The following is a 16280-nucleotide window of genomic DNA, read 5'->3' as shown; positions in this document are numbered from 1 at the left end:
AGATCCCCCCAACGTGGCAGTGGGGATGAGAGTCGGGTTGAGCAGAGCTGACTTTGAGGTGCGAGCAGATTGAAGGAGACATAGTTCAACTTTGATGACAGAAAGATTTCTCAATAGGCTGCTCACTACGACACATACTACAATTTAGGATATTAGGTAGTCATTATGAGGACAGAGGCAGCAAGCTTATATCTAATCAGGCTAGATCCGCTGGTTTCAACGCTGCGTGGATGTAAGGAAGGCTGTCCTCTCGCTAGTATAGCAAGGTCGTACAGCTGGAGATAGACAATCATGGCCTCCAAACATGATCCGTTTCACCCAGGCATAAATTGCGGCTCCCTTGTACTGATGGTGCTTCCCAGCTCTCCCGGGTCCGCCGTCCAACTTCCCTACGTACATGTGTCCAGATATCAATCAGCACCTTATCCGGTGAGACCCCTCGAGAGAGTCGCACAAGGAACGGCACGCAATCAAAGAGATCATGAGGCTGATCGGATCCCACTCTCTACCAGAGGGTCATCCGACCGAGGGAATACCACCTCACAAGGCTCGCCATTCCCTTGAATTCACCTCGCGATCGGAGATTGCACCTCCATCTAACCCCGCGCTCTCGGTGTTCTAGCCATCTCTTCCTGGGGCTGTCTTCTCCCGCCGCGTCAAGACCCGACAATTTGGCATGTGATAGTCACCGTGCAGGACGGGACCGGCTGTATCTTCCAGTGGTCATCTTATTGAGCAGCAGGCTTGGGCATTGCCAACCAGATCACATCCGGTGATTGTCATTGGCTGTTTGGGGTGAGTAACAGTTTACGTCCAAGGGACTGCGGGCCGCGTAAAGCAAGATTCAATACTTCCTAGCCTTGATGCTGTATGTCTGGGGCCCTGGAGCAGCAGGATAAACACCCCACTGGCTTCGTAAAGCACGCGTGTTTGAAAGGAGTTATTGCTGCTAGCGCCGCGACCCTGGCATTTTCCTACCTAGGTATGGATGCATGCTCAGGTCTATATCCGATGACCTCTAGTAAATCTTTCCATTAATCGTGTATACTCTCGCCTAACCCATACCTGCGACCTCCATGCTTGGATACGACTTACAAGGTAGTACCCCCTCTATATATCGGCAGGCTGGCAATTTTACAACGCGGCTATACGGTTTGCGATTATATCGATGCCCGCTAAGTTATTCAAACATCGTGGCAGAGTATGCTTACTGCAGCGACAGACCGGCGACTGGCTGCTTCCGAAAATATGTATCGGACATCGTCGTGACAGAACACCATACATATTTTCGTCCACCAAGAGATCATATATGCTGGAACACTGAATGTATTGTGTATTAAGGAATATAATACATGCTGCGTAAGGCTTTTGGCTCCTAGCGGTTTTGGAAACGCGGCCTTTGCATCTAATTAGGGCTAATTTTCAACAAAGCCAGCAACAATGGCCCTAAGTCTCGGCAGCCATTGTGATTTGTTTCAGGACTTTTAATAGCGACAAAGTCATGTTCTCAGTCTTGTTTCGGCATCGTTTTGTGCACAAAGACTTTAATTACCATCGGGGAGCAAGAATATGACTTGACTGTACTGGTAGACGACGGTGGGGAAGCACTTGCAGCAACAGCAATCGATCTACATACTTGAAATCCGCTCTCATTCTTGAATTTCGGTTGTTACGCATCATCTGAATATCAGTATTTTCATCCATCTACTATGCCTGCGAAGCGCAAAGCAGCAGCCCGGAGCTACGGCAAGGCAGCCCCAACACCATCACGCAAGCGCCAACGTCAAGAGCCGCTCTACCAGACAGACCCATTCCGGCATCTGCCCTTCGACTGCGCAACCCTGATCCTCGAAGACCTGGACCCAGTAACCATCCTTAACTGCGAGCAAGTCGACAGAGGCTGGGCGGCGTTTATTAGGACCTGGATATGCGCCGTCGGTCTGCGCATCCACTATCCTAGTGTCTGGCACCTCGAACTAAAGCAGGACGAAGCAACCTCCGTCTGGCTGTACAAAGCCAATACCGCGCCGATATTTACTCTCCCTCCTGGCAAGGCAAGCGCTGTGCGCAAGGTCGAGGCGCATGACGGGACGTTCACGATAGCCGGGGACTTTGCGGCTTGGGGGCATGGAAAGCATATATACTGGCAGGACTTGAGGTTCCAGGACGATGGGACATTCCGTCCCGTTCAGAAGCTGGAGTTGAAGATGGATTTTGGAGAAAGAGGAGAAGAAGAGGAAGGGCGCAAGCCTAAAATTGTGATGATGCGTTTGAATGCTCGAGGTTATCTATTGCTTCGGTTTATGTGGGTGAGTATAGAGACGCCACAAATGGATCGCTACAGGTATGGCATCCCGCAGAGTACGGAATGAATTCCGAACTGACTTAACGGCCCAGGGACGTCCTGGTGCAGCTGCAAACAGGCAAGACAAGATGGCACTACGAGGGGCCCGTCCGCGCGGACGACGAATTCATACCCCGCGACGAGCGGCGCCTGGTAGGGCTCGACGAGCACCGGGTCTACTACACCAGCGATATCGACATCCTCGCCGTGGACATCGAATCCGGCAGCGAGCTCTACCGAGCCCCCCTCCCCGGCACCGGGCGTGACCGAGCATACTGGATCCACTTCTGGCCTTCAAAGGGCGCGTATACGGGGTTCCTGAGCCTAAATGGGCGCGACGTCCTCGTGGGCTTAATACCTGTCCGGGATGCGTCGCCAATGCCCGAGTTCGCGATCCTTGTTATGGACGGCGCGACGGGGCACGTTATCCAGCAGCTCCCGCTCACGTATGCGTGGAGCAACAGCTGGAGGATTGTGGTTTCGGCTGAGAAGACGGCCTTCGCGCTCGTCAACGAGGGCAGCCACCTGTTCCGCAATGCGCAAATCGTCCGCATGTTCTCGGCGGCCCCGGACGGCGTCTTCCACGAGGCGGACGATCAGATCATCGACTACGACATGCCGCCCGACTGGCCGGCCACCGCGTTCGATCCGGGCGTGTCTAGGGTCGTGGCCGATCCGTTTCGGCACCTGCTTGCGTTCGTGCAGGCGGATGGCGATAAGGCCGGGGTTGGGATCGCGGGCTTGAGGCCCTGCGATGCGGACCGCGCCGTCCGTCGGCTTAAGCGCGACTACGGAGTAAAGAGCACGGGTGCTCTGATCAAGGGGTCGTGCTGTGAAGTCAGTCTGCCTCCGCCTCCTCCGTGTGCGACCTGCGGCCACGCTGGGCCTGGCGACGCGGGCTCCAACTCTCGACGCTCGCTTCCGATTGTTCCCGGCTCAGTATACACGGTGCGGTTTGCGGACGAGCGGCGGCTTGTTATTGAGGTGACGCGAGTGCTACCTCGCGTGGGGGATCGCATATTCCAAAATAGAATCTGCGAGTATTATGTTGTGGATTTTGTGTTGCGGCGGCGGGAGGCGTGTGTTCAGGATGATCTGACCGGCGCCCAGGCTCTCCCTGAAGAGCAGCCCGGGGACAAGGCGTTGTTTAGGTGGCCGGGGTTCTGGAGTTAAATAGCAACTGGATTTGCTTGTATATTCTGCATGGCGCGTTGATGGATCTGGGACGGTAAATGGTGGATTTGAGCAGTGGGGAGCCTGGGCATATGCATTCTACATAGTAATTTAGGTACAGAAATATCATCCGTTATGTCCTTAAGGACTGATGCCTTTGCGAGAAATCTAGAATATGATGATAGATGAATGACTCCTCCATCTTCCAAAGTTGGCGTACGAGTCCACCTGCAATGCCGGGGCTCCAGCTGCCTCCGATCGAACCCTCATTAGGGCTAACTCAACAATTGGAAGGGAGCAGCCGCCTCAGGAACAACGACCGCGTGTTTCATTCACTCTTTATGCTTTTCTCGTCTGCGTGCCACAATACAACGCATGTTTCCAGTCATGTTTTGTGGTGGTTTGAAATTACAAAGAAGCGCACCCGCATTGTTCCATACAGTAATCCCAATATTAGACCTGCACTACACCGGAGAAATAACCTATGGCGGACCTGGCTTAGCATCAAGGTTGGCTTTCCTGGTTACCATATTCACCAGAGCGTCCATGTCAAGTCATACACACTACATACAGATTGAATCCCTAATATACACACCATAATACACCACTACAGATGGTTGGTAAGAGGAAGTCTGGGCCTGGCACAGAGAATGCCGCCAAAAGCAGTCGACCCTGCAAACGATGTCGAAGCGGCAAGGCCAGGAACCATAGCAACACACACGAAAGGAAGCGCACAGATCCATTCCGATACCTGAACTTCGACTGCGCCAGCCTCATCCTCGAATATCTCGACCCAGTGTCCGTCGTCCGCTGCGGGATGGTCGACAAGGGCTGGGCTGCGTTTATTAGGGTATGGATCTGTGCCCTCGGACTGCGCGTTCATTTCCCACTCGCCTGGAATCTAGACATCAAAAAAGACGAACCCAAAGCTACTGAAATATACAAGAACGAGGCAGCACCCTTCGCTACCCTCCCGACCGGCCAAGCCAGCGCCGTCCGCAAGATCGGGGCGTCCATGGAAGTGATCGCGTTCGCGGGCGACCTTGTGGCCTGGAATACAGGCCCTGACCTGGCCGTCCACTGGCAGGATCTGGGGATTCGTGAGGATGGGTCGTTCAACACGCCGCAGAAGTTTACGCCGCCATTCCGGGATGATGAGGGCGTGTTTGCGTTTGATAAAATGCGCTTGAATGCGAATGGGCAGGTCCTAGTTCGGGCTATGCAGTATAACGATGTTGATAGGTATGTTTCTCATTTTCCCGATATACTGCTGGGTGTGGACGGGCTCTCGCTAATTCACATCGTGTGTAGGGACTTCCTGATCGACCTGAAGACGCAGGAGATCAAGTGGAGACGCGACAACAACACATTCCCACGCCAGACGCCCGTCCTCGTCGGCGAAGAACGCGTCTACTACGTCGTCGCCGATGCAATGCACATCGAGGCAGTGGACATCAAGTCCGGGCAGCAGCTCTACAGGGTCCCGACCCCTGGCACATCTCCTCCCCCCACGCATCCACTATCCGGAACCCGGATATGGGGGTGGGGCGACACCGAACTCTCACGCCGTCTCTGTGTGCTCGTCCAGCTGGACGGCCGTGAAGTCATCGCAGGCATCGCGGACAAGACCGGTGAATCATGGGGACGGACGGTTCTTGTTATGGACGGGGCGACGGGTCAATGGATCCAGGAGACGCGGGTCCCGACGACAGAGCGGTTGGAGATCGTAGTCAGTCCGGACAGAACGCAGTTTGCTGTTATCGGGGAGACATCGTGCCACAAGGCGCTTGTCTTCCAGTACTTCGAGCCAGCGCCGGACGGGCGGTCGTTCCTTGTGAGCGGGACGCAGCTGCTGGAGGACCGGCAGGTTATGTTTGGGCCTACTGCTAAGCGCGGCGCCATCGATCCGTTTCGGTCGATTGTCGCGCTATTGGACAGTGAATTTACGCCTAGGGTTGCGAGACTAACGCCGAAGGAAAAACCCGTCAGTGCGGCCATGTTGAAAGTCCAGGATACATACAGCGTCAGCATGGACAGGGTCTTGGTTAAGGGGAGGCGTCGCGAGATCACGGTTCCTGCTGCAACTCACGGGGAGCCGCGTCGGTGGTTCGAGCCCGATCGCAGGCCGTTTGAGGCGAGAGACTTGCTGGCGGTGCACTTTGTTGATGGGCATCGCGTGGTTGTTGAGGCGTCGAGGTGGGTTGAGCGCCCTGGGTGGTCGCAGGCTGTGACGCATCGCGACTTGGTGACGGAGTACTATATCTTTGACTTTCGGCTACGGCCTGGGGGAGGGTATATGGAGGATGGTTTACAGGGGGAGCGGAGGATGAGTGGGGAGTCGTTGTTGTCTTCTCCTGGCTGAGGCTGAAGGGCGGGTTGGGGTACCCGGTCTGTACATCTGGGATAGATAGCATAGATAATACAGATCCTCATTTGGTCCTTTTGCTCAAGTACGATAGAGCTCCGATTGACCGTAACTATTCCAAATAATTTCTCAGGGCTCTTTCCTGGATGGGTATGTTAATGGCCAGGGCCTGGGTCGCGACTTTCCTGATACACGGTCACAGCTATTTAAGGATATCAATGAAAGTAGGACAATTTTCCCGTCTCATCCTTTCTAGTCTCGAAGACCTCTTTGTCTTCAACTTGTCTCAATCACTATCATTGTTGTCACAGTGTTGTATCAGCATGGTCTCGTCAACAAAGATGCTCTCCATTGTTCCAACAACATATCTAACTTTGGACGGGGAGGCAGAGTCCAGGGAGCATACAAATATCATCATGTCGCACTCGATGTTCCTTCTCGTCATATTCCTCACTCCATTCTATTCTTTTCCATACCGATCTTTACTGTCTACTTGATACCACATTGACCATGGCGGATATTCTCTCGCGACTCCCGGTCGAATGCCGGGCCCTTGTGCTATTGAACGTCGAACTCGAAGACTTGGGTCGCACCCAGCAGGTCAGCAAGGGCTGGGGCACTATTACACGAGGGTACTTGAGGGGCTACGGCCGGACCGACCACTTACCACCGTACTGGCAGCCAACCAAGTTACCCGGGGCAACCGATTTCAAAAAGGACCGACGCATTAAAAAAGCGGGTAAGTGCGCCTGACTGAACGTTGGGTATCCAGGTCTAATCCGTCTAGTCGTTAAGTATGCTGAACGCAGGAGGATGCTGGATGGGAGGGCTTCCAGCTGCCGCAGATACAAGTGTATGTCGATGTTTGGAGCAGATTATCTGTTGTCCAATACCGGAAAGTATCTTGCATGGGTATCGTCTAATGGTGACGTCTGCTGGCAAGACCTCACGCCCCTGCCTGATGGACAGCTGAACCGGATTAGCAGCGTGGTTACGGCAGCGGCCTATGGTGCAATGGGAGGGCAGTTCCTATCCGTGAACAGCGATGGCGTCTTGCACACGCGCCTCTTCCCTGGGCACGAAGACGTCGTTGTTAATCTTGGAACCGGCGCGGTCCTGTGGAATTCCGGCGCTTCTACCCATACTGAATGCTTCCTTGCCCTGGGCAGGCGTTATATCTACCTTGGGTGCAGCGGGGCCTCCCTTCTCGGGCCAGATTGGGGCGAGATCACGGCACAGAAGATCTGGGACGGTCCATCCTGGGACGGCTTCTGCCGGGTCCCGATCACGCACAAAAACACCGCCAACAGCTTCATCGCTCGACAGGGGAACCGGCCAGGACCTTTTCGCCAACCAGAAGTGCTAGTCACCTTCCACTGGGTCCAGGCCGCTCCCTTAAGTCCCACCTGGAATCCAGCGGGTATCATACTAATTGACGGTCAGACGGGGGCCATTCTCCAGACCATCCCCCTATCATTCTTCCTTGGTCGTGTGAAGCTCATACCATGCCCTGACAACGACTCCGAGTTTGCCGTCATCTCGGAGACCAAAGTGACGGACCCTCACTATTTCTGTCGCATCGAAAAGTTCACCTTCGATCGCGACACCGATCTCTGGAAGAACATTTCCGTCGAGATCCTGGACGCTGGGCCACGCCCGCCCTTGCTCAACAACGACGGCCACATCGGCGACATGGACATCGAGCCCTGGCGCTACGTCGCCGTCGTCTTGAACGCTCGCCGCGCGTCCGCACGCCGCCCATTCGACCCATACCCCCTATCGCGCCCCTTCATGGCGGAGATCAAGTTCGGCCCAGCACCCGGAAACCCGCCTGCGCTGCCGAACAACCACCAGGTCCCCGCAGGCGCGCAGCAGCTGCACCTCGTGCGGAAAGGCCCCATAAGGCTTCCCGGTCTGAGAGCGGCTCGGAAGGGCCGGAGGGATTTCAAGCCTGGGAATGGCTTGGGCAAGAGGAGGAAATGCCGTGTCGCCTTTTGCGGGGGAAATCACGTTCTCCTCTGGGACGAGCGTTTCAACGAGCAGGTGTTGTTTGATTTTGGGCCCAGGCGGAGAATTGATATGGGGATGGCGGCCAATCCGAATCCCAACCCGAATACGTTGGAGGAGCGTTGAGTGCATTTTCGGCAGTCGCTGGACATTTGCCTGTGTTCTCGTTGGATAGCCTGTGATACTGCCACATTCTGGCGTTGGGATATTGAGTATATAATGTGCAATTGACTACTCTCTGTGGCATACCCGACTTGATGATCGGCATACGTAGCTGAAAGACCTTACCTCGGATTCAATAGACCATTAAGTCGGTGATGTTGATTTTGCTGATGATTTTCCTGCCCCCAGATGTAGACTAGATGAGAGTGTTGGATGTGTTGCATCCTGGCTCATTTTCTCGGGCAGTGAGCTTGCATCATACATCCTGACTATGCACACTCATTGGAACAAAGTTTACGAAAGCATTTATGGCCCAGGACCAGGAGAAAGTAGTTCACCCAACTGCCAGGTGAAAACCTAGACACATCGGGGAACCTGGGTAGCGTACCCTGACGAACATAGCGACACCGCGTCACTACAGAACATATGGATCTATTTTGATATAAACCGTCTCGAAGATATTCGTCGTGAATGAACCCGGCGCAGTTCCCATTTTCCGATGTTTACATAGACCTATGTTTTGGGATGAAAGAGAACATCCGCGACAATGATCCGCCAGACCGAGATAGCAGCCTTGTTTAGGGCTTGTCTCATGGACAAAGAAAGCCACGGGTCTCGTCCATTGTTTTATTTTTACACTATGATGTTCCGCGTCTCATACGCTCCATTGTTGTATCAGGATTAGAATAGAAATGGGCAGATATCTAGGTAAATGCAAGCAACTATGGTACTTAAGGGATATATTACCCAGTGCAAAGCCGTCAGTATACGCGCCCTCTATCCTACTCATACATCTTTCGACTCCTGTATAGATACACAATATTCCTACCGACCTTATGGCCCAAAAGCGCAAAGCATCCGACGATGCCGGACGGCCCCAAAAGCGCGGGAGGGTAAAGCGTCCTGCAGCCCGAGGTGCTCGCACCGGCACATCGCACGCTGCCCCAGCCCCAGCAGCGCCCACAGCACCCATCGTCGCAGCCGCCCCGAAGCCCCAGCCATGGGACTACCCGTTGCAACGCCTGCACGGCGACGGCGACAGCATGAACAACATTCTGGAATCCATGGCCGTCGACGACCTGCTCTCGATGATGCAGTTGAACCGCGCATGGAGGGACTGGACCCGCCACTTTGTTTGCTCTGCGCAGGCGAGATGGTGCTACCCTGAGGGCTTGAGGCCTGATATCTCGGGTGCGAAGACGCCTGCGGAGAGGGAGGGGATTATGAGGCGGGCTTGTATGTCCATCCATCACACTTCCACAGGACCCTGATGAAATCCGTGTGGAGTTTGCTAACTTGATATTCATGTAGTGGCGCGATACATGCAACGCCAGCGCACGGCCGCCGGCGAAGCAACCTGCGTCCGCAGATACGACGCCGATGCCTCGGCGTACCCGCGACACAACGCCGTGGAACCGAGTATCCACGGCGATCTCCTGGCCTGGCACTCCAATTACACAGCCGCCCAGGGCCGCAACGTCTGCTGGCAGAACCTCGCCTTCGACACAGCCACCGGGAAACCCCAAAACACACAGGATGTAACGTCCGTCCCCCTTGCCGCTGGACCCGAGGACGTGCCGCTCCTGCTGGCGGGCGCGACCGGCTACGTCGTGCACTGGGTTGCATGCCGGGGTCGAACGAGGGGCGCGCCGATTACGGGGCATAGGTACGTTTTCCAATCCAACATGCATCTTGATCTGCCCACACATCCCCGAACATGTCTTGTCTAACGTGCTACTTTGTGGACGCAGCGGATCCGCCTACAACACCCGAACCGGCACCGTCGCCTGGCGCCAGTTCCACGGCCCCTGCAACCCCGTCCGCCCCGTCGCCATCGGCCGCAGGAACGTCTACTACGCCGAGAACAGCATCAACACGGCAACCCGGTGCCTGATCGCGCGCGACATCGCGACAGGCGTGCAGGCGTTCCGCGTCCCCTTCCCGCACGACCCGGCCTTCGTCACCCGCAACGACATCGCGCTGCTCACGCGCAAAAACGGCGACGAGGTCTTTGTCACGTGGGGGCAGGGCCTGATTCCGGGGGTGGGATGGCAGATGCAGGGGATTCAGATCCGGTCTGGTGCCACGGGTGCTGTGATCCAGACGGTGGAGTTGAAGCCGGTGCTGGACAATAAGCGGCTTGTTGTCTGCGACGATCCAGACCGGCGTGGTGAATTCGCGGTCGTTTCTGAGGCGAAGAATTTCCGGCGCTGGGACTTCCGGATTGAGAGGTTCAGGGAGGATCCGAGAACGGGTCTGTTCGGGAGTGTGTCGTTGGAGGTTGTCAGGGTAGCGGCGAATGGGACGGCGGCTGGCGGCGGGATCCCCCTTCGCGCGGTTGGCCGTATTGCGCTGGATCCTTATGCCTATGTTGCTGCGATCTTAGGGAACCCCGCTGAGCAGGGCTATGCCGATGGCGCGACGCCGCATTTCATGGCGGTTGAGGAGGATCCGAACGGCGGACAGGCGGATGATTCTGTCCAGCCGGATAGATGGCTGCGTCTTGTTCCCGCTGCTGGCGAGGCTATTCCTATCGGCGTGCCTGTGACGGTTCCGCCAGTGCAGGGGCTTGGGCAGCGTGGCGAGTTCCGTGCGGGTTCGCTGCTGGATGATGCTCGAGGCTGTGATTTGAGGTGGGTTGGGGAGGGTAGGTTGTTGGTTCGTGATGTGCAAGGGCAGCACTATGTCCTGTTTGATTTCAAGGCGCGGGTTCCGAGTGCTATTGGCGTGAATCCGGATCCGAAGACGTTGGAGGAGCGGTGATTTAACATCAAAACATCTATCATTGCTTTGCTGGAGTTGGTGGTTAAGTTAGGGCTTCGGCTTATATATGTCTTTTCTGGATAGATCTTTTGTACTTTAGCTTTCGTCCAGTTTCGATATGGAAATGTCAATGTACATTATATTTGTAATCTGCTATGGTGGACACTTCGGCCCAGTGGTATGGTCTTCATGTCAAATAACTACTCATGCCATCTTGAGGTACGGGTGGGCTCAGCCATGGCATTACCTTAGGATACGCAAAGTACATAACTCGAGCCAGCAGGTATGGTTGAAATTTCTTCGAGCTCGACTCAATATACCTACAAAATTCAAGGCATAGGAAACGAACTACGTTACAAAAAGGATTCTTGCTGTAATAGCGGGAAGTACAGTCTGACATTGGTGATTAAAATGGACAAGCATGAAAAACACATAGAAGGTCGGACGAAAACGAGGGACGCGAAAGGCAAGGAACAGAATGAAAAATAGAACACACACGGGAAATACATACCAACAATCACATTTCCTTCTCAGCCAGCCCATCAGGGTGATGAAGGCATGTGGCCGCTTCAGGGTCCGGAATCGACGGAGCAGAGGACCCAAAAGTCAGCGCCACGGTTCTGGTGTTGGCGCGAAGCGTCACACCATCGTCAGAGTGCTTCTTCCAGTAATACAAGTATAGCCGGTTCCGCATAACCTTGGCCTTCCAGGGTGAAGCGAAAGTGGCGCCCGTGGCGCCCGGCTTAGGCGGGTTCATCACGACGGGATACGGGGTCGTGGTGTCGTCTCCCACAAAGAGAGGGAGCGGCGAAGCAGGCACGGGGGGCAAAGTATGCGGGCTGGCGGCGAATACGTAGGGCGTCGGGTATCGACACAGACGACCAGTGCTCGAATCTTGGGCGATGAGGAATCGTCTGAACGGATCGATGTCGAAGGCCGTGCGATTGGAGAACCTGAAACCGCGCAGGTCGACGTGTTCGATGGTTCGCTCCTTGAATTTCCCCTCCCGTGCGTGGTACTGGAACGTTCGGATCGTGCGGACCTGCTGCATTCCAGCGCCGTCCTGCTCACAGCCGGCGGTTATCACGGCGAAGGCGTGGTCATCGTGGCGCGATGAAACATGCACGAGGGGCCCGCAACGTTGCTGGTATGGCCGGGGGGCGTTGGCGTGTTCGAGCGGGATACGCTGGATGATTTGGTGCGTTTCGGTGTCCATGATGCAAAGCATCTTTTTCTTGGATAGGGTGTCGGAGGGGTCGACCTGGCGGGCGTCAATTGTGACCAGGACATCGCGGCCTTGAAGGCGCCAGATGACCCCCTGCCGGGTTCCCCAGGTTGGTTCAAGGATTAGGCCCGTTTGTTGTGAGGAGACCAGTGCCCCCGTCCTGATATCATAGGAATCAAGAACAGACAGATCCTTGTCGAACCGGTAAAGCCTATGCCAACCTAGGGCTACGTTGTAGTCACGAGCATTAATATACTGGGGGATCGCTGTAGTCCAGAGCATATTCCCGGTCTTGATATCGAACGTCTGCCAACTGTATTGCGCGCGGGGGTTAGCGATCTTGTCCAAAGCATGAAAGGAGGGAGTTACAAGTACATACCAGTGATTATGGACACTGTTGTTGTAGACAACAGCCAAGCCTGAGGCGTGGACCCTGATGTCACGCACATCGCCAGCCCGTCGAAGGTTGGCATTTGCGGCGTCCAGCTCACGGACTGGGTAGGACGATGGAGTTCCACCTGCGCCCTTCTCCTGTCCCAGGCGTGTCCCGAAAATGTGCCATCCGCTTGTGTAGACAAGGTAGTCGCCCGCGGTATAAATGCCAGGAGAGCTACTATGCAGGTGTGGCACATTGGAACACACATACTCGTTTGCAACGTTAGCGCGGCCAGTTTCCCACCTTTCGCTGCATGTTCCCTCGCGTACTAAAGCCAGAAGTTGTTAGTCATGGGAAAGTTATGAACAAATGAACTGGAGACATGAATTGACTTACGGAACCTCTTGAATCTGTCAGCGGGGTCGGCACCTCCTGCCCGCTTTCCGCTACCTATACCAGCTCCAGCCTCGCTGTTGGCGCGTATAGCATCTGGAAAGAGTTTGTGCATACCGGGCCCCGACATCCAGTCCCTCACGTAGTCTCGCCACGTCTTACTCACACGCTCGAGGCGGAATATATCCTCGATGGCCAGGTGGTCGAATATGAGACTGGCGCAGTCGAAGTTAAACGCCTGGGGAGGCCTTCTGTCCTGGATCGCCAGACGCTGGAATGCGCGAGTTAGAAAGTCCATGTTTGAAACCTGGGCAGGCTTGTTGTTTCCTTTGGAGTAGGACATCGTTGAGGGTGGATAGCTTTCTTTATTCGTGCAATGTACCTAGAGGTAGTTGACGAAGGCAGATGATATGGGTTGGAGGGCTTGCGTGGAAGGTGTCCTGAACAGGGACTACGGCTGAATATATACCATATCTCGTGATGACAAGAGGGACTGCGCATGGGGTGACTCTTTCATGAACTGCAAGACCATTAACAAAGGACTCCATTGTCGGGGACAATGGAGATAAGAAGAAGGAGCACAATGAGGAGGACAATGAGAATAAAGGCTTTGAGCAGAGAGATCTTGCACAAGGGGACAGAGCGTCTTTATTCAGCCCTGGTGAGGTCACGGCAGTGTCGTGGTCGCTGCTTCCGCTCGAAACCTCGAGGCCGGTCCTGCCTGTTGAATCCCGTTCACGGGGCATCTGTCCAGGTGCGGTATGGGTGTTACCTTCCGAGATGTAAATAAAACTTGGTGAGCAGATGTTTGTTGAAGATGCCTCTGGGTGACATATATTACACTTGTTTCAAGCGGACGAGAGACAGAATGGATATCCGCTGAAAACTAATGTCCTGAACTTATACCGGAAGGACTTTTTTTAACTATTTTGTTTGTTACCTTTTATCCTCATGCCAGTCGCTAGATCTACTGTCTTCACTTCATGAAACATCCCAATGTTATCAGGCACTGTATTATACGCGACGTGCAGCCCCCAACCCGATCATTTTGTATCTTTAATGGGGCCTTACCACTACGTGAGATATTAGGGCTTGGGACCATTGTACAATGTTGAACCGTAGATAAACATCCTGACCGTATGAGCGAAAGCTTTTGAAGACCCCCGCGCCGCCAGCTTTTTCCGCATGTAAACAAGTATGTTAGATAGATCCCCGTAGTGAGGTCAACTTGGTGGAAAGTTCGCATATTATGATCCTGTCAGACTTCTTAGTCCATCCAGGGGACTTTTATAATAGAAGGCACATTGTGGTATGCCATCATGATCAGGACAGTGCAGCGACTCAAAAAGATCTGAATGCCTGAAGTGAGCGCGGGGGGAGGAGCCAGTCACCTGTCCCGAACATTATAACAGTGACTATAAACGGTGTACATGAGAGCCTTACTCAGGCAATGTTAGGAGAGGTCAAGCCCATTTGAAACCATAACAATAAGTAATTGAGACTACTATTGAAACTAAGAAAGACTCTTGTGATCTGGGCGAGGTAAAGGCATGCACAGGAACACACAACAAAAGTGTATAGGCGGACCGGACAGAACTTGGAAGTGCATCTGGATACCTAAGCCTTGGAATAACAGCGTCACTAGCGGAATTCCGCAAGACCGCTTGGGTGGTGCAGGCAAGTGGCATCGTCCAAGTCCATCGGCGACCCTCCTGTTGATCCAAAATCCAAAACCACAACCTTCTGGTCCAAAAGGCCGTATCTTGTTGTGCCAGGCAAGCTCCAGTCCCAGTAGTAGATGAACAGCTTGTTCCCTACAATATTGACCCTTTTCGCCTTGAGCGCTTTTCCTTCCCCAACAGCGCCAGATACATCTGTATCTTTGCTTTCCACAACAAATCGTTCAGGTGGTGTGCAGGTGAGGGTGTTTGATCTGCTGGATGATTCAAGCGAATAGACAATGGGAAACTGACCATCAAGATCCATTGCAACGATGAGTCCCCTAAACGGGTCAATGTCGAAGACATCATTTTGACTCAGCCTGGAATATCCCAAGTCAATGTGCGCGTTGCTCTGCTCGACAAACTTCTTCTCCGCGGCTTGGTAGTGGAACCTCCTAATCTCGCGCAGCATCGGTAATTCCTCGTCGCCTTCCGAAGCCGGCGTGGTTATCAGGGCAAAGGCCAGTTCGTCGCGGCGGTCCGAAACAGCCAGGCGGAGCAATTCGTGTTTGAATGCGATGATCTGGAGGGTTTGTCCGGTGTCAGCGTCGACAAAGTAGAGCTCCTTCTCATCGCGACGAGCAACGGAGTCAAACGTGACCAGGACTTCGCGTCCCTGGATTCGCCACACAACAGCCGCCTGCCCGGGCAAGCAGGTTGCGGTGACTTTCAGGCTTGTGTGCACCGAGTTTACGAGCTGTCCCATCCGGATATCGTAGGCATCGATGATGGACATATCCCTCGTGTGCTGGTACACCTTTTCCCATCCGAGCGTGACTTGATTGTAATTTTGTCTGCCAAGGTGCAGGGCGATTGCCACAGACCAGAGGCGCTGCCCGGTTTCGATGCTGAACATTTGTAGCCTATAGTGGTCATGAACAAAGTTATTGGTTAGCATTTATCGCAGGCATTCTTTATGAGGGATTAGATAAATGATCGGAACTTACCAGGGTCTGTAGTCGCCCATCAGAAGCATCACCAACCCGGAGGCATGCACTCGTATATCCGAGATATCATCAAGCGTGAAGTTCATAAGATCAATCACTTGAGGAGGATACGGCGTTGGAGTCCCGTCGGCGCCTTCATGGTACCCAAGGCGGGCCCCGAAGAGTTGGCCGCCTTGCATGTACGCGATGTAGTCGCCCGCTGTGTGAAGCCCCTGCATACGGCTGCTCCTCTCCCAAGGTACGGTGTACTCATTTGCATGATTGGCCTTACGTGCAGCCCATCTCTCAGCACAGGTTCCTTCAATGACTAAAGCAGGCCTGTTAGTATTCATGTCGTGCATAATGGGAACGTGTAGATTGTTATAATAAAACGGCAGACTTACCATACTTCTTGAACCGTCCCACGACGTCGATTTCCTCTCCACGTTTCTCTGTGATTAACGCGTCTGAGAAGTACTTTCGCATTCCAAGTCCGCTCATCCAGTCACGCACCTGTTCCCGCCAGGCTTTACTTACACCCTCGGCGCGGATGAGGTCCTTAGGAGGTAGGTTGGCTAGGACTTGAACGATGCAGTCGTAGTTCAGGGCTTGAATGGGGTCGCTCATCTTCTGTTCGCTCGCCATTGCTATGTTGTAGTTGTTCAATGGCTGATGGTGGATGTGGTGGCGTCAAGTGGTAGGTTGGTAACAGTTGGAAAGATCAACGTGGTTGGCTCTTTATAGAGGGATATCCTGGCGATCGCGCAGTTTATGTATGGATGCCTTATAGGACAAAGGCTTCTATTGTTTCAAAGCGTAATAAGT

General features: G+C 54.0%; 6 protein-coding genes across 6 annotated transcripts; 4 read left to right on the top strand and 2 right to left on the bottom strand.

Moving 5' to 3' along the window:
* Positions 1–1709: 1709 nt before the first annotated feature.
* On the top strand, positions 1710–3517 carry DSM5745_00095 (uncharacterized protein; the record flags this gene model as incomplete). Its single annotated transcript, XM_026742111.1, has 2 exons — positions 1710–2344; positions 2398–3517. The coding sequence occupies 2 exons, from the start codon at positions 1710–1712 to the stop codon at positions 3515–3517; spliced, it is 1755 nt and encodes a 584-aa protein (XP_026607956.1).
* Positions 3518–4130: 613 nt separating this feature from the next.
* DSM5745_00094 (uncharacterized protein) lies at positions 4131–5879 on the top strand (the record flags this gene model as incomplete). The annotated part of the gene is made up of 2 exons (XM_026742110.1): positions 4131–4759; positions 4829–5879. The coding sequence occupies 2 exons, from the start codon at positions 4131–4133 to the stop codon at positions 5877–5879; spliced, it is 1680 nt and encodes a 559-aa protein (XP_026607955.1).
* A 513-nt stretch (positions 5880–6392) lies between these two features.
* DSM5745_00093 (F-box protein) lies at positions 6393–8015 on the top strand (the record flags this gene model as incomplete). The annotated part of the gene is made up of 2 exons (XM_026742109.1): positions 6393–6621; positions 6670–8015. 2 exons carry the CDS (start codon positions 6393–6395, stop codon positions 8013–8015), a joined length of 1575 nt encoding a protein of 524 aa, XP_026607954.1.
* An 872-nt stretch (positions 8016–8887) lies between these two features.
* DSM5745_00092 (uncharacterized protein) lies at positions 8888–10814 on the top strand (the record flags this gene model as incomplete). The annotated part of the gene is made up of 3 exons (XM_026742108.1): positions 8888–9287; positions 9363–9717; positions 9803–10814. 3 exons carry the CDS (start codon positions 8888–8890, stop codon positions 10812–10814), a joined length of 1767 nt encoding a protein of 588 aa, XP_026607953.1.
* Positions 10815–11331: 517 nt separating this feature from the next.
* DSM5745_00091 (F-box protein) lies at positions 11332–13151 on the bottom strand (the record flags this gene model as incomplete). Its single annotated transcript, XM_026742107.1, has 3 exons — positions 11332–12352; positions 12419–12743; positions 12812–13151. The coding sequence occupies 3 exons, from the start codon at positions 13149–13151 to the stop codon at positions 11332–11334; spliced, it is 1686 nt and encodes a 561-aa protein (XP_026607952.1).
* A 1298-nt stretch (positions 13152–14449) lies between these two features.
* Positions 14450–16100, bottom strand: DSM5745_00090 (F-box protein; the record flags this gene model as incomplete). The annotated part of the gene is made up of 3 exons (XM_026742106.1): positions 14450–15392; positions 15477–15783; positions 15860–16100. 3 exons carry the CDS (start codon positions 16098–16100, stop codon positions 14450–14452), a joined length of 1491 nt encoding a protein of 496 aa, XP_026607951.1.
* Between the last annotated feature and the right edge of the window lie 180 nt (positions 16101–16280).

The sequence above is a fragment of the Aspergillus mulundensis genome, assembly GCF_003369625.1.
Source record: "Aspergillus mulundensis strain DSM 5745 chromosome Unknown scaffold_0, whole genome shotgun sequence".
NCBI lineage: Eukaryota > Fungi > Ascomycota > Eurotiomycetes > Eurotiales > Aspergillaceae > Aspergillus > Aspergillus mulundensis.
This window is presented reverse-complemented; position numbering and strand designations above follow the sequence as displayed.